General features: G+C 48.9%; 1 protein-coding gene across 6 annotated transcripts in view; it reads right to left on the reverse strand.

Annotated features, from left to right (window-relative positions):
* The window catches only part of PAX5 (paired box 5), a 215,839-nt gene extending 194,249 nt beyond the window's left edge, over positions 1-21,590 (reverse strand). For 2 of the 6 annotated variants that reach the window (XM_053372049.1, XM_053372050.1), the window contains exon 1: positions 21,511-21,589. In XM_053372049.1, the coding sequence (XP_053228024.1) occupies positions 21,511-21,556 (46 nt within the window). In that variant the 5' untranslated portion in view covers positions 21,557-21,589. Of the gene's footprint in view, positions 1-1,403; positions 1,766-21,510 lie in introns of those variants that run through there. The other 4 variants (XM_053372046.1, XM_053372051.1, XM_053372047.1 and 1 more) reach the window with 4 other exon arrangements.
* Between the last annotated feature and the right edge of the window lie 1,245 nt (positions 21,591-22,835).

A 22,835-nucleotide genomic window follows, 5' to 3' on the forward strand; every position in this document is an offset into this window, starting at 1 on the left:
CATATTTGCCTTTTTAAAATAATTTTCAAGGGAGAACGAATCCTTATACTGCATTTTAAAACTGCTGGTCATTTTTATTTCTAAAACTTGTGTTAAGAAAACATTGCCAACAATATACTACAGACAAAACTTTTTTTATTTTGGGGTGGGGGTGTGTGACTCTTAAATCCAAGTTTGTATTTTATATACGGAAGGAGTTTTTATTTAGAAAGGTGTTAAAATAATCTGGTGGTCACTGTGGTTGTAATTATATTTTCTTCTTAGGCGTTTTCTCCCTCCCATGCATAACTGCAGAATAAACAGGGAAGGGGGAAGTCAAGTAGGGCTACCCTGAACTTCGAAAAAGACACACAAAGACAGAGAGAAAGTAAGACACACAAAAACAGAAGTGGATGGAGGAAAGGGGGGAAACATAGTTTAAAAATAATAATAATGAAAACCCTGCTTGTGGAAGGTTCCTATAGGTTAAAAAAAATACTGTAAGGATACAATCCTATGCACGCTTACCTGAAAGTAAGCCCTATGGAACTCAGTGAGGCTTATTTCTGAGTAGACATGCATAGGAACACCCTGCTGGGTAGATTCGTTATGCAAAAGTAAGCAATTTAGAAATCAATGCTATCTACCTGAATACATTTAGGATAGATAGGGATGCCTGTTATATTAGAAGCTGCTCTTTTGCTCAAGCTCTGGCTTTCGTTTCCTGGTCTAACAGCACTTAATCTGCGTTGGAGACAAAGGCAAGGCTACTCTCTGCTGAGTTTATTATTATTATCATTATTATTATTATTATTAAAAAGTGGTGATGATTATAATTATGGTGACGATGCTTTAACAGAACACAACCCAGTCGAAGAGAATCTCTTCTTAAGTTCCCCAGCGCTGGAAGGAGGAGTTAGAGCACATGCTTCAAACCCTCCCCCTGAAATCACTTGGACTTCGAAAATGTTTCGCTCTGGCTGGATCGTGTCCTAAAGCAAAAGGGAGAACGCTTTCCATTCATTCCCTACATACTGTGGCCCAAGACGTGTGTTTGTGCATAGAGAGGAGGATGTCCGTGTGGCTCTTTTGTTTTGCTTTGCTTTAACTCCTCTGAAACCACAAAGGGAACAAACCGGACAGAGGAGGCTGCGAGCCGGGCAAGCGCCCCGCTCGCTCGCTCCTGCTCTGCCCTCGTCCGCTCCCGGCTGCCAAGAGCAGGTCAAATACCGTCGTCGTGCCTCCCGAGCAATGGCCAAAGGCATCCCCGGCCCCGCAGCCCGTTCCTCCTTCCCTCCCACACCTCCCAGTTAAACCACTTCGGGGAGCGGGGCGAAGGCACGGCGGCCAGCTCAATCCTTCTACGCCAGAGAAAGAGGGACAGGGAGAGACAGAGAGAAAGGGAACCAGCCGCCTCTACTTACTATGCATCGCTGCAAACGGGTCGTGCTTACAGTGTATTTCCATCTGGGCAGCCGATCCACGGAGCTCGAGGCTTTTGTTTTGTTTTGCTTTCAGGTCACCTTAAGCTAAACTCCCTGGGATCGCTTTTTGTTTTGTTGTGTCTGGGGCAAGGGGGGTGAGTTTGTTTGTTTTTTCGAGTGGAAAGGTCAAGCAGAGGGTCGCTGGCAGGGATGTCGTTCGGCTGCAAATCGGAAACAAAAACACCCCGCGCGACTTCCCAAAGGCAAGAAGCTCCCCCTCGGAGCCCGGAGCCCAAGAAGCACGGCAATCCTCGCGGAAGTTATTCCTCTGCAGCGGAAGGGGCTCGGGGGGGCTCGAGGCCGGGCGCCCCGGAGTCGCCCTTCCCCCCTCCCCGCCCCCCGCGTCCCCCTGGCCAGGCTCGGCCGCCTCCGGGCTCCGACGAGGCTCGGGCTTGCGCGGCGGCGGCGGAGGAAGCCTTATTTCTCCCACCTCCAGGAGGAAAAAGCCATCAATCCCGTCCGGTGCTTCAGAAGAAGAAAAAAGAAAGGGGGAAAATGAAGATGAAGAGGAGCTGGGGGGGGGAAGAGTCTCCCCACAGGCAGCGCTTCTTCAAGTCCGAGGTCGTCCAAGGTAGAGGCAGAGACGCGGGCAGGGACGGGTCAGCTGCCAAGATCCACGGGGGCTACTTTTCAACGGACATCTCCTTTCTTTTTCCCCACCGCGACGAAGGCAAGGGCTACCTCAGGGGGCGGGAAGTGCCCCGGGTCAGTCTTTTGTCTGAGGCGAGGTGGCGCGTTGGGGGCGAGCGAGCGGGTCCCCCTCCGTCGTCGTCGCCGCCCTCCTCCGCCGTCTCCTCAGCCGGCAAGCCAAGCTGGAGGTCTCCGCTCCGGCGACGGCTCTGAGGCGACGGCTTCTTTCCCAGAGAGGGCGCGAAGGCTACGGACAGGTGTCTCCCTCGGCGGCGCGTACGTCTGCGGGTCTCGCTCGGCGGGCGTCCCAAGTCCTGAGGAGAACCGCGCGGCGGAGGAAAGAAGTCCGTTCTCCCCTTCTCCTTTGGTTTCTCCCACCGGGCAGGCGACGACCTCCGTCGGCCGGGCGCCCTCAGAGCCCCCGAAGTTGGCGGGAAGTTGGGCTTGGAGAGGCGCCAGAGGAGGTGAGGAGAAAGCGGCGGTGGCGGCGGCGGCGGCGGCTGGAGCCTGCCAGCGGCATCCCCGCCGCGCGACGAGGAGAGGGAGCGAGAGAGAGAAGGCGGGAGGGAGCGAGGGAGGCGGCGTTTTGCTCGCGGCGCGCTTGGCCACCTCACGCGCCCACTTCCGCGCGCGCTTAAAGTTTGCCGCGCTCCTCGGGCGCCCGGCGTCGCGGCTCTCCCATGGCCAAGCGCGCGCGTGCGCTCTCCCGCCTCAGGCTGCGGAGGGAGCTTCCCTCTCTCTCTCTCTCGCGAAGGGAGCCGGCTCTAGTTGCGCGCCTGTGTGCTGCTGGCGCGCGTGTGTGCGCGCGTGTGTCTCCACCTGGCCAGCTCTCGCGGGAGGGTCCCCTCACCCACCCACTCCGCGCGCGCGCACTCGCGCTCCCTCTCTCTCCCTCACACACCTGGGCGCTCAAGCTCCAGGCGCCTGAGGGAATCTCTCCTCAGGAGCGCCGGGCTCGCTCGCTCCTCCTCGGCCGGCCGTCGCAGTCCTGCGGCTCCCTCGCCCGCTCTCCCTCAGCGGAGAAGCGCGCTTCTCGGCCAAAGCAGCTTTCAGGACCCAGTTTCGTGTGGACAGCGGCTGCGGGGGGCTGCAGCCTCTGCTGGGAGCCCGAGGCGGGGGGGGGGGGAGGGAAGGAGGCAAGGGAGGGCAAGCGCTGCCGGCCGCTGCCGCCGGGCCGGCCCGTCACTCAGCTCGCCGAGCGCCAATCAGAAAAGTAAAGTTACGGCCCTGCGCGCATTGGCTGCGGGGCTGGGGAGCTCCGAGGGGAGGGGGCGAAGCGAAGGCGGGGGCGGCGGGGGAGGAGGCGCCTGATTAGCCAGCGGCGGAGCAATCAGCGAGGGCGGCGGGCGGAGCCCCGCGGGGGAGGCGGATTCATTGACAAACTGGAGGGGATGGCGGGCTGGGGGGGGGGGGTGTTTGCCCCGAGCGACTGTGGGTCTGTAAGAAGCAAGAGGGCTGATGAAGGCAACTGCGGGGGGGGGGATAGTGCCGGGGTGCGTGTATCAATCAGCAAAGCCCCTCGTAGCCGGACTATATGCAGAAGTCTTGCCCTCAGTGAGGGCTTACGCTCAAGTAAACGCCTTTAGGATGGCAGCCCGTGGAACCCGACCCTCGGAAGTAAATCCCGCAGAATACAAGGGATCCCGTGAAACCCAAAGCAGTGCATATAAGATTGCTGCTCGCGAGGCCGGCATCGCAAACACACACAGACACACACGAGCTTTTGTTTCGTTCTCCTTTTCTCCAGCAAAAGTGAAATCTCCAGCAAAATGCCGGAGCCGTCACACGCGCGGAAGCCGAGAGTGGGGTCAATGCGGGCTTTGATGTGTTTCTGAGCTGGGCGGGAGTTGAACTTGGGGTTGCGAAGGGTCTCGACGGGGCTGATCAAAACACAATATGGGAGAGGTGGGAGAGAAAGGGAGGGGGCTGCTCATTAAGGGCAGGCAGTGGGCCTGTGCATTTCATTTGTCCCTTTCCTTCCTGTCCCCATTATTCAAGGCTTGTCCTTTTTGTGCGGGAGAAGAAACCTTCCGCCCCGGCTCCCCAACATTGAAAGCTTCCGTTTCCTGGTTCACTTGTGGAAATGTGTGATTTTGTGTATGTGTGTGTGAGAGAGAGAGAGAGAGAGAAGCGCATCTAAAAATGTTTGCTTACATTTGTAAGCCTCTGAAAGGTTTGTTTTTCCCCTTGCTAGCTGCCACGTCGAGCCATTATTTTCAGGAGGTGAAGATTGGCTACCTCAGATTTATCACCGCAGACGGGGCTTCACTTTCCGCCCCGCGTCAGGATGCTTCTCTACGTTCAGACGTCACTCATCAAGTGTCGTCATGTAGGAAGCTGATGCGCGCTGCATGTGTGAACCAGGCCTTAGAAAATGTCCCTGTACTTCCTCCTGCCTTGGCATTTGTGTATAAGAATGTGTTCTGACTGAAAGTATTGCCTGTGTACGAACGTGTGTCTATGCCTGCAATCCTGTGCGCAAGGTGTGAGACTTGCAGGATTGCGTTGCGTGCAGTTGAACCCGCGCGAGAGAGCTAAATATATACTTATCCGTTTTGACACGTGTGTGTGTGAGAGAGAGAGAGAGAGAGAGAGAATGAGCTATAGGAGCCAATTCCTAGGGGCTGAGAGGTCTTCGGGCCCCCCCCCACACACACCCATAAAATATTTGAGGGGGCAGGGACGGGTCCCTCCCAGGTTGATGGGCATTGCCATTCAAATAGTGTGCGTGCATGTGATCGATTATGCGGGGCGGGGCTTACCTGCCCCCCCTGTTTTATTCAAAGGTACCCCTGGAATAAGAGCACACTTACATGTGTGTTGGAGAATGAAATGTGTTTTGTGTCGCCCCTTTCTTTGAGCTGGGAGATGGAGAGCATCAGCCAAGCATCTGCAAGCCTCTCTCAGCTCCAGCCTTGTGTTCCTTCGGTCCCCATAGAGGGAGCCTCCAGAACGTCCTCCCCGGGCGCGGAGAATGGAGCGGGGTGTGTGGGGAGGAGCTGGGACACTGGTGCTCGGGGAAAGGAACTTGTTTCCTTTCATCAGAGGTTAGGAAAGTTCGCTCCCTTTTGAGGGAGGGTCTTGGGTTCGCCTGGAGACGCCGCTGCCCGCCGGTAATTCCAAGCGCGTCTCCTTCCGTCTCACCACCTGCCAAGTCCGACCTCATCGATTTTGCCATTGAACTCCCATCAACAGCCGGGGAAACCCGTCTCGCAAGAGGCCTCAGGGCTGCCCTAGCCACTGACGCAGGCGGTTGAGGCGGAGGACGCGATCCACTCGTGCCCTGCGCGCAACGAAAGGCCTCCACTAGTCGCCCAGTCCTGAACTTGTTCCCTCTCCAGTAGCAAGTGAGTCCCACTTGTCACTGTATGCATTTTAGTAAAACCCCATTAAGACGGGTGTGTGAACATTTTAAGTCTTTTTTTTTAAAAAAAAACACACAACCCTATTGCGATTGTTTTTAAAACTGTAGCTACACACAGAGAGATAAATATATAAAATCAGAGTGCTCCTTTTTATAAAGCGGGCTTCAAAATGAGAGAAGCGAGATAAGGATCATTAAATATAGGGAGCAACCGCTCGTTCGCTCGTCTCTTTGGCTTTAGAAATAGCACATGACTCGCCGCCCTAAAGTGACTCGATACGGTCTCTTTTCGCCTGCTTTATTCAGAATTCATGAAATGTACAGTTATTACCGGATATGGTTTCATATGCATGGCAGAACTAAGTAACTATGCTCTTTGTCATTCTACTTTGTGGGGAAAATAACAAAATAAAAACGCGAGGACTGGATCCCCGTGCATTGTCGGTAATATTTTGAAAATATTCCTATGTGCATAGAAATACAGGCGCGCGCCTCTGAAGCGAGGAACAACGTACAGCCCTGTTAAGGTATATGGTTAAGGGGTTAAGACTTACTGAAACCCCAAATAAGAAATAAAATGAATTCCTTCTGCATGAACATCGTTAGGATCCGAATGCACCGCCGAAGTTCCACAGAAATTAATGAATGAGACTTGCTTCCAAGTGCAAGTGTTTCGCAGTAAGCTACAGGCAAATGGGGACAGCGCCTGATTTTATGCCTGGATATGTGTGAACACACATTCATACCCACATTTGTTCTGCTGTCCTGTATTTACTGTAATATAATAGGCATAACAGTGTCTGCACCTAAAACATTGTGGTACACGTGATGGAAAACACACAGAGCAATATTGGTCATATGACTCAAGGTGTCATATGACGTGCTTGCGCCTATACAACCTTCATGGCCTTCTATATGTGAATATGCTTATGTCTTGTATAACTGCCATTTTATATTTCCCCTGTTTTCACATAGTATACATACGTACACGCTCAAGATAGCATAGCATTATCACTGAGATGTAATATAAGTTTTTGTATCAATGGGCGTTTGCACCTAATTAAAGCATCGTAAATGCACACTTAGCAGTGTACTGCGTTTAGTTGAATACATCGTTGCACTCCTTTCTGCTACAGGAGCACAGGTGAATATTTGCGGCCGCAGGCACAGTCACTCCCAGATTGCACGCCAAAAAACCAGTAAGTATCGTTTTACGTCGATACGACTCATCCTTGGAATCAGAAGGAAAAACCCCATTGACTCTAACAGAGCTGGATCTGAATGCCTCTTGCTCAGCTGCAGTCATGTCTGGGAGTTCCTTTAAAAATAAAAATAAAAACCCACACCGTCCTCCCAGGATGCCTTTCTTTCTACAGCTGCAGTTAATAGTGTGGCGATTTCGAAAGGGTCCCTTTAGCAAAGAAACACAGGCTACATTTCTGTGTCTGTCTGAACAAAGAGTTGTTACCAAAGGGTACAATTCACAGTATGTCTTGACACACAAAAATGTAACGCACACACCTAGCAAAGACGCAAGCAAAAAGGATCACTGAAAAACCCTGTGTGAAATGTGGACAGCAAGGCCCCCAAATTGTGCGCACGTTTCCCCACCATGAAGAGGTGCTCCTCCATCTATAGGTTGGCCTATTGAACATGGCGCTCTTGATATCTCGGGTTGCTGTGACTGAGCAGTGTTGTGTGCGAGGAGGCCTGAGGACAGACCTTTTTGTGCGCAGCGGCATGAGAAGCTATTAAAGCTTTTGCTCAAGCAGATCTTAAGCATGGAGAGCTCCAAACTTAGCGAAAAGCGGCAGCAAAGGTCACGAGGCTTTGGCAGAAAGGAACATTCCCAGCAAAGATGCTGCTGCTTCCCCGCCGGCCGGCCCATCCAATGCAAGGATGGAAAAAACAGCCCCATTTTCCCAGTTAGCGAGGATGAGCGCGAGAACCTTGCGCGTCCCACCACTATGAGTCCGCCTGGCAAGGATCTAGGGGTGTTGTTTGTGAGGCGGTGGGGAAATTCACTCCTAACGCGAGGCCTTCGAAAGTAGGCCCTGTCCCCCCCTCTCTTTCCAGAGTACTTCCAGAATTAATCGCCCCAAGGTGCGCGCAAAGATCGATAGCTGAGGGAGGTCGAGGGCGCACCAAGCTGCGATCCTAATCGTCCTGATCAGGAAGCGAATTTCCCGGAAATCGTAAGAGGCGAGTCTCTCCGGGGAGACGCTGAAGTGGCGACGAATTAGAGCCCATAGGGAGAAGGGTAGGGGGACGAAAGAGGGCGGTGTCAGAAGCCAAAGTTGGCTTATCTGAAGGACAGAACTTCCTCTTGCGAGGCGTCACAAGTGTGGCTTCTTCTTGGCCCCTTGCTGACAGTGGAAATCAGGACACACGCACACACGCCTATCTCTCTTTCTGATGGTCATCCACCCGTCCTCAAGCATCCCCAAGAATGATCAGACTGACAAGAGCTGCTCGAAAAGGTATGCAGGTTTAGAGGGTCGACTGGAAGACAGCGAGGATCCTAAGCGCCTCTATTCAGACGTTCCCACTTAGTTCCCAGCTTGCTCTTTAGGACTGCAGCTTAAAATGGTGAGAGTAAGAGGACTGCATTTTTTAGCACTTTCCCACAAATTTAACCCCGCCCCGCCCCAACTTCTGCCTGCACACAGAAAACTAGCATATCATGGATAAAGACTTAGTTTAGCTCACCAGTCCTCGGGCGCTGTTGCTGGGTTTTTTTTACGTGAGGACAGGGGTCAACAAAACCATCACCCACCCACCCCTCACCTGCAGTTTGAAGCCCAGAATCCGTCCACAGAATTCTCGGTAAATGCCACAAGGTCCATTAATATTATGGTAGTGCCCGGATTAATACTAGCTGCAAAAATAGTGCTAGAACAGTTTAAATCTTAGGCCATTCAGATTCACTGGACAGCGGCTGTCCCTAACCACTGCCAATAACCTGTTCCCCCTCCATTGTGTTGGGAACGGTCTGTGTGTTTTGAAAAGAGTGGTGGAGTTTGTGTGTGAGTAAAGTTCAGAGATGGCTTTGTAGTCCTTAAACCAATTCTTGCTTATTTGTTTTCGATGGATGTCAGCGGGAGAGGCAAAGCGCCCAGTCCATGGTTAAGACCACAGTTCTGGATGGGCAGGGTAGGAAATGGGGAGCTGGTGCTCTGGGTGTTTGCTTTTATGCATTATGTTTGCAGAGTGTCCCTCTCTCCATAAGAAGCACAAGCCAAAGACAATTTTTAGACAAACTCCACACCCCACTGGTCTGGGTAGGTGTTGTCTCTGAGTAAAGATAGTATATAGGAGTTTTCTCCCTTTTGAGGGAAGCTCTTGGGTTCTCCTGGAGTATATGGGAGTTCTATTTCTGATTTTTGTGGTACTGGTGGAGTGTGAGGGGGTATCTTTTGGTGGGCTGGATAAGACTCATAGGAAAGATCTGCTTTTGAACCTATCTAAAAGGTCTGACTCCCAGGCATTTACAAACCAAGCTGCATGTTTTTAAAGAGCTTTTCTGGTGGCTGAAGGTAAACTTAAGGAATAATCACATATGGTCTGAAACACAAGAAAGACAATTGCCTCGCTGTTTAAATAGCCCTCCAACTGTGCGTTTTATCAGGGGTGGGCTTTTTTCACATGCAGCTTTGACTAATTATTTGTTTATTTGATCTTATGTTTCATTCATAGAGTAAGCCCAGGGATGTCATTTAGAGAGGCACACACACACACCACCTCAAATTTAAGGCCACTTGGCTGTCCTTACAAATCACTTATATTTCAGGTAAACTGACTCACTAGGCTTCTACTGTGGTTACATTAAATGGGCCTATACCCTATGGCAAAGCCACAGATCCGTTGACTTAAACAAAAGGAGTATGGCTGATATACTGATATAATAAGGCATTTTAAAATTCACCAAAAAATTGTCTTAAAATGTACTGGATATTTTTTTTCATTTCAACCATTGGGACTTACTTCTGAGCAGAAGTATTTAATGTATTCAATATTGAATATTGAATATAATATCAAATAGCCAGTGTTTGATTCTTGCAGGGCAGAGTATGTTTGGCAGGATTATCAGAGGGAGCACGACTCAAAGGCCTGCTCTTGGATAAACTAACTGCCAGAAACAATTTTCTTCAGATCATTGGCATGTTACTTTTATACCTCATGTTAGCATGTAGTTCATCTGTCTGAAATGCAGGGTGCTATCCTGTGCTCCTTAAATGTTGCCACTGAATCTGCTCCTTCTCTCTCTCTCTCCCTCTCCCTCTCCCCCCCCCCACACAGTGTGAATGAAATCTAAAATGACACTCCTAGTTAGATCTAAAGCTCAGAGAAGCATGTTTTTAAATAACAACAACAGAGGGTGAAGGGCACTTTTACAAAGGAAAGGAAACGTCTCAGAATGTGATCTTTCAGCTCCATAGTAACCCCAAACCGCATTTGTCAAGGACCTTGAGAGGAGACACCCACTGTAAGAGTGAGTTCCTCTAGGCCTCTTTCCGCTGCAAAATCACTTCTGATCACCCTTTCCACAAAACACAGTCAAATGGTATTCTTAAGTTCAAGTGTGCTTTCGTTGTGAGTGGGATATGAACCAGGCTGTGAATTTTCAACGTGTATTCATTTGCAAGGAACTTTAGGTGAGGAAAAGGGAGAGAAAATGAAACAACACAAAGATCTCTCAGGGCACAGAGACCAGTGTCTCGGTTTTCTTTTCTTTCCCTCTTCCCCCACCCCCTTTCCCAGCTCAACAGCCTTTGAAGATGGTTCCCTTTTGTATTCAAGCTTGGACACTTTCTTCCGGTCATTGATGAACGCCTCTCCCCATACAAACTTGCTGCACCCATATGCTCTCACCAGAGTCAATGCTAACCATTTCATATTACCCTCCACTCCATGTCAGCGCCTTGCCAGAATTTTCAGCAAGCTGTATGTGCATCAGTTCTCAAATCTGTCTCTTTTTCCTGAAGAAAACATGGGGCTGACTTTTGTCCAGACTGAGAGTGACTTTTTAGAGTATGTTTATGTCTGATTATTTCTAAAGCTAAGCCTCACCGTGGACTGTTTAATTTTGCTCCCACGTTAGGAGAAACAGCCCGTGTCCTGCATAAGGAAGGCCAACAACAGCCTTAGGCATTTCAAATCCTCACTTTGCTGTTATAATAGAATGTTCTTGGACATTAATTAAAAATAACAGTTTATTCAGCAAGGAAAGGGAATGACTGCATTCAAGGTTCTGTTTTGAATCAGTTGAGTTCAGCGACATTAGGCCACCACCCACAAAACAGCTGATCAAAAACACATTGGATTTAAGTCCATTGTTAAGTTAATTTAGGCTGCAATCCTATGCACATTCATTTGATAATTTTGCTCTGGAATAGGCACACAAAGGGTTGCATCGTTCAGGGGGTGCCAATTTGAATAAAATATTGGGGGACTCAGGTAAGCCCTGCCCTGCACAATCAATCACAAAATGTGGCGCGCACACCATTTGAATGTAACTGCCTATCAACTTGGGAGGGCCCCAGCTCCCTCAAATATTTTATTATGGGGGCCAAAGGGACCTCAGCCCCTAGAAGTTGGCTCCTATGGAACTGTTAGTGGTTTTTAATCACTTCTAAAGGGATTCTGCAGCCTGTTTTCACACATTACAGAGTCACATATCTGTTTTCTACTGAGTGTACAATTAGCAGGAAGTCACAGCCAATACCTGTGTGGTATCAGTGTTTTCAAACACCTGTATGAGTTCTTTTCAGTACAGTGGTACCTTGAGTTAAGTACTTAATTCGTTCCGGAGGTCCGTTCGTAACCTGAAACTGTTCTTAACCTGAAGCACCACTTTAGCTAATGGGGCCTCCTGCTGCTGGTGCGCTGCCACCGCACGATTTCTATTCTCATCCTGAAGCAAAGTTCTTAACCCAAGGTACTATTTCTGGGTTAGTGGAGTCTGTAACCTGAAGCGTATGTAACCCGAGGTACCACTGTATATGCTTTACTTAGGTAAAAAAGCCACTTAGGTGTATGTATGTGAAGTAAGAAAGTACTTCTTCATGCAGTGCATAGTTAAAACTATGGAATTCACTTTCACAAGATGTGATGCCACCAACTTGGGTAGGTTTAAAAGATGGTTAGATAAATTCAAGGAGGAAAAGGTTATCAGTCAATAGCTACTAGCCCTGATGGGTATGTTCTACCTCCACTGTCAGAGGGAATATACCTCATTCACACAGGAACAGAAACACTCACACACCTCTCAATACCAGCTGCTGGGAATAACGGGTTGGGAAAGTGCTTTGTGCTGAGGTCCTGCTTACCACAGACATCTGGCTAGCCACTGTGAGAACAAGGCATTAGACCGGAGAGGCCACTGGCCTCAGTGGGCTCTTAAATATAAAGAGGTGCATTCCAAAACACCAAAATCCTTGTTAAAATGTCACCTATCAAATCCCATCAACACCCCTGTACTCCAGCCTCCCACTGCAGCAACCAGCTTTATCTGACCTCAATGGCTAGCAATTCACTCCCACCCAAGAGCTCTTGCTCAGTTGGCTTGCGAATAGAGCCTTCCAGATCTGCCTCTCCACGTTCCCAGGGTTGTAAACTTCGAGTCCTCTAGGCCTTTCCTCCCAAAATATCCACCTGGGGAACAAGTCCCTCGTGCCAGTTCTAACAATATCTCGGATCTAAAAAGAAGTCCATCCAACCCTCCTTGTGATGGTGGGCAACTCACTGCTGCAGCCTTATGGAACTAGCAGCAGGGGGAGTTCCAGTCTGGCAAACCTTCCTTTACCCTGGTTGCACATTCCTCACAACAAAGTTTTTGGATGGAGTCCTCTCTCCACCTAGGTGGCTTCCTACCTGCAAGGTCCTGGGATTTGGTGCTTACCTGGTATTGCTTAGACCTGGTCATAGAAGAGTGTGTGAGTGTGTTTGTGAGAGAGGGAGGAAGGGAGAGATGTGTCCTCCGTTTTTGCCTCGCTCGCTGATTTGAGTGGGAACAGTGACACTCCAATCCTAAATACATTTACTTGCAAACAAAATCCCATTGATTCCCACTGAACTTCCTAGACCTGCAGTGCTATGCACAATTTTCTAGAAGTAAGCTTCATCTGAACACAATGAGATTTATTTCTGAGTGAACACTTGTAGGATTGCACAGTATGTGTATCATGTTTAAAGGTAAAGGTACCCCTGACCATTAGGTCCAGTCGTGGATGACTCTGGGGTTATGCGCTCATCTTGCTCTATTGACCGAGGGAGCCTGCGTTTGTCCGCAGACAGCTTTTCTGGGTCATGTGGCCGCAGACAGCTTTTCCGGGTCATTTGACTAAGCTGGATACAAATAATTCCAAACTCCGTTTCTTTTCCTTCTCCACTCCCATGCTGTGTCCATGCATGTTAACTGGTCAGGTTCAAACCTCTTTAACGGAAATGACTCTCAATCAAGGTTCTTTGTAGGGGCAAAAGGAGTAATATATTCCAAGGATTCTCATAACATTATAAGCCACCAGGTTCCAGGCACCGGTTTGGCCTGATGTTTCAGATTCAGCCAGAGGGTACCCTTGTGCTCCATGTCTTAAAAGGACCTCAGTTGATGGAGATCAGAAATGCAAATGTCGATCAGAAATCGGTTGTAGGTGCAAGTGGGGGGGAATGGGGGGTCAAATACACTCTCTCCTTTAATTTTCAAAGCAGGTGCTGGGAAATTTACAAGGGCAAAGCCCTGATAGACTTAGCTCTAAGATGCTGCTCCATGGGCATAGCCAAGGGGGGGGAAGGGAGGGGCAGCTGTCCCCCAAAATCAATAAAAATAAAAAATAGAGAGCACACTGAGGTTCTGCCCCCCCTAACAAAAGGCCTGCCCCCCTCCAAAAAAATCCTGGCTACGCTCATGTGCAGCCCAATTCCATACAAGCTTATTCGGGAGAAAGTCAAGATAGCCTACATCCTTGGAGGAAAAACACGCGCACAGTTCTGAATGCAAACACCCAAGCGCAATATATACACGCATGGCACATTCATCACTACAGTATGAAGGGGTGACACCCGTATGTCAATGAGCCACCCCAGATCAAAAAAAGACCGAGAGGGCTCTTTCACAGCATGTCGAAATACAATGTCTTTCCATTCCTAGAGCAGTTTCGTTCGTGGGCTTGTTACCCCCACGCCTTGGGCACTGGAAGCCCTCGAGAAAAGAACGTCCACGTCGTGTGAACAGCACACTTGTGTGCTCGTGCTTAAGCCTCGAATACTTTCCTAGACCCCCTTGTGAGCAAACATGTTTAGGATTATGATAGTGGTGGGGCTGTAAAAGTGGCGTAGCACGGCTTCATTCCCCCCGCCCTGCCCTGCCCCCGCTCAGCTCCCCAATGCGCTTGTCACAGCTAGATGGGATTTGGTGAGGATGCCGAAGTTCTTCTAAAGCGCCTGTCGACTTCACTTTTGCTCGCATAGCGTGTACATACTCGACTAAATAGAAAGCAGAGATGTTAGGGGCGTGATCGCGGAGTGGGGGGGGGGCCTCCCTTCCCCTCTACCCTTTCTCTGTTTGCAAAATAATGCTCAGTGTGAGCTGCCATAACAAAATACAGGGCCAGTTTTTACACACACACACACACACACACACACACACACACACACACACTGCGTTCTCAGAGGACTCTAATTCCGCGCGTCTTTGTATCTACGAGGATCAGGCAACCGCTGATTTAAAGGCAGTGTCCTATTTATTGAACCCAGCTCCTCAATCGTGCTAAAATTAGTGGAATTCACAGCTTCAGCCCAAGTGCTTAGGCTTAACTGCGTGAGAGAGCGCTCGTTGTGTCCTCTGACGATGTGTGTGTGAGAGAGATGTTGTAGTATATAAACCCTCTGTCTCTCCGGTCATTCTAGCACTGCTGCTAGAGAGGTGAAACACTTCAACAACAACTGAACAGCAGCAATGATAATGATCACGTTCTGCAACCAACATGGCTGGACACATTAACTTGGAACCAAGCCCTATTGAAAGCAATGGAGTCTTCATTCTAATGACCAATTTTCATTCATTCATTAAGCAACTTTAAATCCCAGTGATTTCAGCCGGAGAGATGTGCACTACGACCCACCACATCTCTTAGGTCCCATTGATTTAATCCTTTTGCTGCTTCCAGCCCAAGTTAAGGGTGTGCCCAGACTGCTGCCTTCCAAGCGCGTGTTGAATGCTCCGATTAAATAACTTTTTAAAAGTGCCCCAGGATATGTGGTTTGGTCGACACTGATTTAGTAGGCAGAATTTACACTGGTCTTTACACTGCTTATTTTCCCCCTCCTCATCCAGAGCATAGCACTTCTCTCCTTCTGCACAGTTCTTTCTCAACCTCACGAATCCTGCTCGGTTTTACACGTACAGATAAAGCTGGAGAGAGATTCACGCAACCCTCCGATTTAAAGGGGGAGTCAGAGGAGATGCATGGAGGGGGTTTCGTTGCTTATCCCCATTGAAAGTATTAGTATTAGTATTATTACTGTCATCATCATCATCATCACCACCACCATCACTACTACTACTACTACTACTATTAGTGTACAGACATTTTGTCTAGACGCAGGAGAATATAAAACACCACAGCTAAATTTGCAAACCTTTGTAGACTACCCTGGAAGAAAGCTCCATTGAACAGTGTGGGCTTTACACACACACAAAAAAAACATACATTGAGTTACTAAACCAACCGTCGTGCAATCAAGTGAGATAAAAGAGCAAGCAGCCATAGCAGCAGAGTTAACGACGAAAATACGTTTAAAACAGAATAATAACCTTGACCATGAGCCTCAAGACCAGTGGCGAACACCCTAGAGAAGGGATTAATGAGGGCTGGAGCCACCACTTAAAAAGTCATGCTTTTTGCCAGCGACCGCCTAGCTTTAAGATCGTCCTGGTGTTCAAAGAGGGAATTCAGAAAATGAGATATCCCAAGGAATCCTGGCTCCAGAATTCGAAAGCCACAGGTGACTGAGATCTATTAGGAAATATAGGTCTCAAACCGTTCTCTTTTCATGCCAGACCTCCCCTTAATTTGTGGATTGGGATCCCACTCGTGAGTCACAGCCATTCGTAACGAAAAGAAGCAACTTTGGCAGATTTTTCAAAGAATCCTTTTTGAAGAAGTCCCACCACACATGCTCCCTTCTTTTCTCTCCCTTGCAAAACGCGCCCATACACAATGTAAACGTTTCGAAACTAGGGCAGCGAGCCTCATGGAGAGAAACGAGGCCAGCGCGGGAGCACTATTCCCATTCATTTCAATGGGAGAACCTCCCTGATGGACTATGGCCTTCGGTGTTAATGGCGCCTAATTTGTTGCCAGTCTTGACCTTCTTACTTTCTTTTTCTTATATTAACTGAAGCAGGTTGAACAACGGGCCGAGGGGTGGGGGAATCTGGCTGCAGGCGCGTTGTGTTTGTACAGAAAGCAAGACTAATTGGATTATATGCAGATCATCTCTCTGAAGTTAAGGCAGGGTGCACGTGCCTCCACAAGATTTCCTGAGCAAAATAAGGAAGGAAGGTAGGACGGAAGAAGACAGGAGATACTCTGTATCAACCCTCATTTTCAGACAATCAACAACCTGGGAAGAAACGTTTTCATATTTCGCCTTTTCTTTCGCATTTTTGCATTGCAGGGCGCGCTTTTCACTTTTTGGCCCATCTGCTGTTGTATTTCCCTGTAGCCAGTTGAGCAGTGGAGCCCGCGGGGTTTGTTTTGGAATGGAAAAGGGAACCTGCAAGCCCCCCCCCACTCCGTGTGCGTGTGTGTGTGTGCGTGTGTGTGTTTGAGAGACGAGAGGAAGAGAGATTTTAAATTCCATGCTAAACTAAACTGAAGCCAGTGTATTAGTAGGCTATTACTTTTACCTTTAATAACATTGTGGTTGCGTAGGTCAAGGGAGTGTGAAACAGCGGGGGGATAGATATTTTCAGCCATGCCTATGTTGCCACCAGCTTTACGCTTGGAGAACTTCGGCCCTCAGAACTCAGCACTAAGGCGCAAAAATATTTGGAGAAGAAGCTTAACTGGGGAGGAGCTTTCCTGTAGTCTGTCGCGGCCTATTTGTATTTAGCACCAGGATGCTGTGCGCGCCTTTAAGTTCCATTTTAAAATCCTCCGCTTGCGAGTAAATATGTTTAGAACCCGGATGGCAATCTTCTTCCACACGTTCCCCGCGTGACTCGCAATCCAGTTACACCTGAACTCAAGAGATGTAGGCCTGTAGGTTATCCGCGCTTGCTGTCATCACTTTAATCCAAGCTCCTTTACTGCAAGTGGTTTGTGCATTGTCAGATTGTCGCTCACCGTTTCCTGACTGCTGGGAGGGGGACACATCAGTGTCATTACTGCAGTCCACACAGACACCCGCGTTTCCAATAATCACCATTGATTATTCTTCAGGAACACTTTCCTCTAAGGCCAACTCCCTGGTTCTACGCAGTTAGTGACAGCCTTCCCCCGCCACCCCGAGCAAAAGCAAAGTGTACAGTCCTCGGTGCAAGGAATATTTTGCTTCTGTTAAAGTGCCAGGCACGCAGAGAGCTATAGCAGCAGCAGCAGCAGCAACGACCATTCTGTATCTTGCAAGCTACCAGCTATCATCTTCATCACCATTATCACCATCCTCACCTTATGTACCGTGTACGTCACAGCAGCAAATCCTTTTACTTCTATAAAAAAATAACAAGGCTGACAGTTTGCCCTTTGAGGTAGAAACGCCTGCCGTTATCAACACTGTCCCTGGTTCATGTAATGTAATAACAAACACACTAAATGAGTATCTCCCTCCATCACCCTCATTCCCAGATTGATTTAAGACGGGTCCTTGCCGACATTTCCCCTTCCACTTAAATCTGGACTGCCCACATTTCCTTTGCGGGCGAAATCTCCCCTGATTTCTGCCCATAGGCCCCAGATACCGCTTAACACACCCTCTCCTGTTCTCCCATAGCTAAATGGTGGGGCTGGTTCCTGCCACCGCCCTCAAGGACAGCCAGATCCCCCCCCCCTTCTCTCTCTTTTACCAGAAAAGGAACTATACCCTACAAAGCGAGGCGAGTAACGATGTTACCCACCCAGGATGGCCCAAGCCGAGAGTGGAAGCGTGGGTCCCACGTGTGTTGCACCCAGGAGTGTGTTTGACAGTGAGATCAGAGCTGAAAGTAAACAATTCTATAGATTATTTCACGGGTCACAGAGGGGAAAAGCGCCTCCCTTAACAGACTGTCTGGATTCAGTGGCACGAGAGGCACCGGGATTGTCCATCAACACGGCGTTGTTCTCAATGAAGGAGAGAGAGAGAGAAAGTTTCGGTGCAGAGAACAAGTGAACTCCCCATAGCCCCCACGCCGTCGATCCGGGGCGGCTCTCAATCGAGCTTCGCCTGGCCTACGTTTTCACGCTCATGGACTTGCATCACTTCCCGGTCCCCAACCAAGCTCACAGTCCTGCTGGAGGTTTTCTAGGGCGGGGGCTGTGTCTGAAATAGGCCTTCTGAACGAAGAATCAGACCTACTTATTTTATTTGGAGCATGGGTAGATGTGACGGGCTCTGTTAAAGCTGCGTGCGCGTAAAGGGGCCTGCATCCAAGGTGCTTCCTTGCAGCATAAGTCCCTTTAGGTTCTGTCCTCGCCACACTTACTAAGGAGTAAACCCATCTGCACTCAGTAGCTTTTATTTCCGAATAAACAAGCTTAGGATCCCATTTGCATGTTTAGAATCACAGCCACGGTACAGCAACTCTGGCCTGGAGCCACGCTTCCATGAAATCAAGGAATATGTCTTCCTTCCAAGTACTAGGTCTGGAATTGACACAGAAGAGGAACATTTGAGCCTAAGCATGATCTTTAAAACCAAGGATGTTTACATTTAGCTCAATTTTACTGGGAGAGGGGAGGAAACACCTATTGTAATCTGGCACGAACTCGGCGGACTTTTCTTCGGAGTAAATAACCAGGTCTTGGGCTGAGCAAATATGGAAAATTGACATGACGCCTTTCCCTCTCTTTCCAAGGGAAAAGTGGCTGAGGCTAGACACAATCCACGGCAAAGAGCAGGCTTTGCACATGGGCCGCTTCCCTAAGTTTCAGTGGGGCTTTGCGCAGAACCTCCCAGTGGATTGAGCCCGTCGTCTGAAATGTAATGGAGCCACCTTCTTGAGAGGATAGTTGCAAGCTAGTCCCGATGGCTTAAACGGAGCTCGAAGCGTCGACTCAGAAGTAAATAATCTGAAGACTGTAGGGGGGAGGGGGACTATTGTATGTATCCTTCTGAAGCTTCTAGTAGAGAGTGGGGGATAGACTTCATTCAGTATGGAAAAGTAGCCCTTCCTTCTTAGCAAAGAGTAGGCTATACAAAATGAGTCCTTCTTTTGCTTTCTCCACCCATTGTCCCCATGCGGTTTGCAAACCCTGCCGGGTAGGTCTTTCTACTTATGTTACTCGATTAAGCGTCATGAACATAATAAACTCTATAAAAGTATTCTCCGCCTCTTGCAAAATATCCTACTACCATACGTCTTCATGTTTTCTCCCCCCTCCCCGCTTTTTTTTTAACAGTTCTGCGACGTGCCCCAATCATTATCACCTCGGGGGTCACCTTTCCATGACCTTTGCTCTGTTTCAGCCAACCCTCCCCGCCCTCTTTACGCAGCGTGTTATGTCTGGCGTTTTACCCCCCCTATACAAACAAACAAGCTGATCTTCCCAGAGCAGAGAAGAATTTCCTAGGCGCACTCTATTTGGAGGCGGGAGTGGGGGACACGACTTGGCTTAAAATCCACCTGTCCTGGGCTGATCTTTGGAACCGAAGAGGGCCCGAAGTGTCCAAAATGTGCGCATTGGCCGCTTTTACGCGCGCTTCCTCAGCGCCATCGCAACCTTAGGGGAGTTTGTTTTTGCCGACTTTTTGCCGTGAGACGACGTTTAAGGGAATGAGACGTAGCTTGCGTCCCCAAAATCAGAGAGTGCTTGAGTGACGAGCAGCGATTTCAAACAGGGAAAGAGAGCGGTGGACCAACTGCCCGCCTTGTACGACGGCGGGTAGGCAAAGATTCTTGGCAAGCGGCCCCAGAAGCCAAGCCAGCAGCCAGCGCGCAGCAGGCGCGGGTGGCGACATTACGTAGGGGGAGGAGAAGGACCGAGAATATCTCTTCCCCACCAGCTCCAAGGAGAGAGACGGGGTGGGGTTTTCGCGCCCCCCCCTTTGCCTTTAATCTCCCCAGTGGGGTTGGGATATCTCTATCGCAGGTTGTCCTACACACACATACACAGAGGCCTTGAGGCTCAGAAGACCCGTTGGCCTGCAGCAGCCACCAGCTCTCCTCGCAACCCGCAGAGAATCAACCCGCGCGCAGCTCCATCCCTGTGCAAAAATAATTGCTAAGTAATCGATCGCGGCGAACTGCGCGGAGACGCTGCTGCGCCGACAGCCCCCTCCTCTCGCCGCCCCACCGACCCAACCAATGCGGAAGGAGATCGGATGGCCGGGAGACGGGCTAGCGAATTGTGCCGGGGGTGAGGAGGAGGACAGGGGGAGGGCTGTCTCTGGTGCTCAGCATGCAAGTCACCTTTGGAATTGCTGACCGGAGGAACGGAGAAGCAGGTGGCGGAGGGAGTGGCACGGAATATATATATTTAAAAAATCCAGTTCTTCACCTCCCTTCCTTGTGGGCCTTCCCAGACCCCCTAACACCCCACCCTGGCCCGGCCCGGAGCTAAGAGCAATGAAATGCTTTATCGATGAAACGATTATTCAGACGATTTAACTAATAAAAGGGCTCATCGATCGCCTTGAAATCACATTATTTATAGACAGCTTGTCAGGGCACTCTCCAGACGCGCGCTCGCCCCCAGAGTTAAGCTTTGGGGCTTTCCCGCTGGAAGGAGAGAAAGGAGACCCTGAGGAGCTGGGAAGATCCCAGGAAAGGCCGCATGACAGGCTCGTCCTAATGTTCGAAAAAGGCTTGTCGAAAAATGTCCTGTTTCGGCTGCTGACCCAATATCTCTCTAGCTCTGAAATCTCTCCTTACACACCGCCACCCCTCTCTGCTCCAGAAGCCAAAGATCTATGGATTTGGTATGCAGAGGCCGTAGAGCTCGAAAGTGGCCGCAGTCATAGCAGCCCATTGGGTAGCCGGGGAACAGGGAAAGAAAAAAGGCAGGCAGGCGGGCAGGTCGTTTTGCTGTCTCTCTCGCTCGCTCTCTCCTGCCCGACAGCCTGCAGGCACCCTGGATCTAGTAGTAGCATCCGTGCCACCTCTTCAGATAATCCGGGTCGACTCTGAAGTCTCTAGCGCCGGATCCGCGCCACCCCAATTAAACCAACATAGAGGAGGTTTCCACTGACTTTTTTAATGGAAAGGGTCTAGCGTTTCCGGTCATGCAGGTTGCAACTTGGGCGTTTCAAGCTGTATTCACAGCAGCCTTGCGGGGGGGGGGGGGAGAGAGAGAAAGAAATCTCAGTCCCAAACGAGAAAGAAATCCTAGCGATGTGGCAGCTGAAATTCCTTCCAGGTTTTAGAATATATTTTGGATCCGGTTACTGCCTTTGTCTCCAGGACATTTATGCACATAAACCTCTTTGAAGAAAATTCTAGACGCACATCGAGAGACAGACAGACAGACAGAATATGTACATCCACGCACCTAAAAGGCGCATACATAGCAGTCACACTGTATGGTTAAATCGTAACTTCTTATTGACACCCGAAATAGCATTTTCTTCAAACTCAGAGCTCCGATTTTTGGCAGGACGTGCTTTGCGAGAAATAAATGCAGTCCGTCAACAATTTACTCCAGAGTAACCCCAATGGAACTTCCCTGCGACTACGCCTGAGTAATATTATTTAAACGGGCAGCCTTTCTATATAAATCTATAAACATCAGGGGTTTTCTATCTGTATATGTGCCTATAGCTTTTGAAACACATGTTAAACCCTAAGATGTTTTTTATTTTAAAAAAATGTTTTCATTTCCATCATTTCAAACGAATAATCTCAGTCCTTACCTGATCTGCCAGTCCTGGGAGTCGTGTAGTTTTTCTCTAATTCCATTCTGATTTTTCAGGACTTGGTGAAATGGACAGAGAGGGGTAAAAAAAAAGTTTCCACTTTTTTCCTTTTTTTTTTAAGGGGCTGCTTGCAGGTTGGAATAATTCAACTCTTCCGCTCCCCGTCGAGCCTTTGCAGCTGATCAGTGAGCTGAAACTAAACGTTTTAGGTGGGAAGAAAGCCTCCGAAGGAACCGTGAAATGATTAAGGAACTAAAGAGCTTCTCGCCATGTGAGATCATGTCCTGTTCTCTAAAAACATCACAAGATGTCCCCAGACGCAGCCAAAACTCAAGAAGCTCTGACATCTGTTGTAGCAGGAATCAAAGTTTGTTTGCAGCCTTAAACTGTTACTGGAGCTGTTTACAGAACAACGTTGTGGAAGGAAGGCGGAGGCAGAAAAGGCGCCATTGATTTAACTGAAACTTACAGAATTTGGAGAAAGTAAAGTAGCCGGTCAACTTTTCATTAAAAACCCCTTCACTACTATTAAATGGGACAATAAATAGAGACTGATGGATACAGAGAGAGAGCGAGCTCTTGGCAGCGTATTCGCCTGGAGTTATTAAAATTGCACGTTGCTCTCCAAAATAAAACCGAACCAAATTTAAAAATAAGAGAATGAGAGAAAGGGGGGGGGACCCTTGCTATTGAAGCCAACGTCTGGGGGGGGGATGGAGATCAAGAAGAAGAAAGAACACGTAAAAAAAAACCCAAACCCAAAGTAATTATATATTTCTTATTTTGAAGTCGAAATATCAGTTTCCCTGGATGAAGGGTTATTTGCTTTCGTGTTTATAAAACGCAACAAAGCCAATGCATGTTTTAGGTGCTGCCATGTTCCAATGGTCCTTATAGGCGGGTGCAATGAAACAATGTCCTCTTTTTAATTCTTTTTATTATTTGTTTCATATGTCAACACAGCCAACTCATCTTTGGTCGTCCCGTCCTCACTAGTCACAGTAGTGCCTCCTAACATAGCTGTACAGAAAGGCACGGAATCTCTGGAAATAACTTCCAGATCTATCCGCGTAAAGGATGTATGGGAAAACGTTCAGTTCTTTCATTCGTCGCGTGTTGGGAGTTGGGGGGAGGGATGGAGAGAGGGAGAAAGAGACTGTATTATCCAAACGTATTAATAGCCCGTATTCTGACCGTCTGTCCCCGCCTTTTTCCACAGAAGATGCTCGATTCTTACACAGGCTGTAAGGCTCTTACGCACACGCCTTCAATTCTAATAAAGAAGGGGTGGCATTTTTTAAAGAGAAAATTAAATATTAGCC

The sequence above is a fragment of the Podarcis raffonei genome, chromosome 17 (genome assembly GCF_027172205.1).
Source record: "Podarcis raffonei isolate rPodRaf1 chromosome 17, rPodRaf1.pri, whole genome shotgun sequence".
NCBI lineage: Eukaryota > Metazoa > Chordata > Lepidosauria > Squamata > Lacertidae > Podarcis > Podarcis raffonei.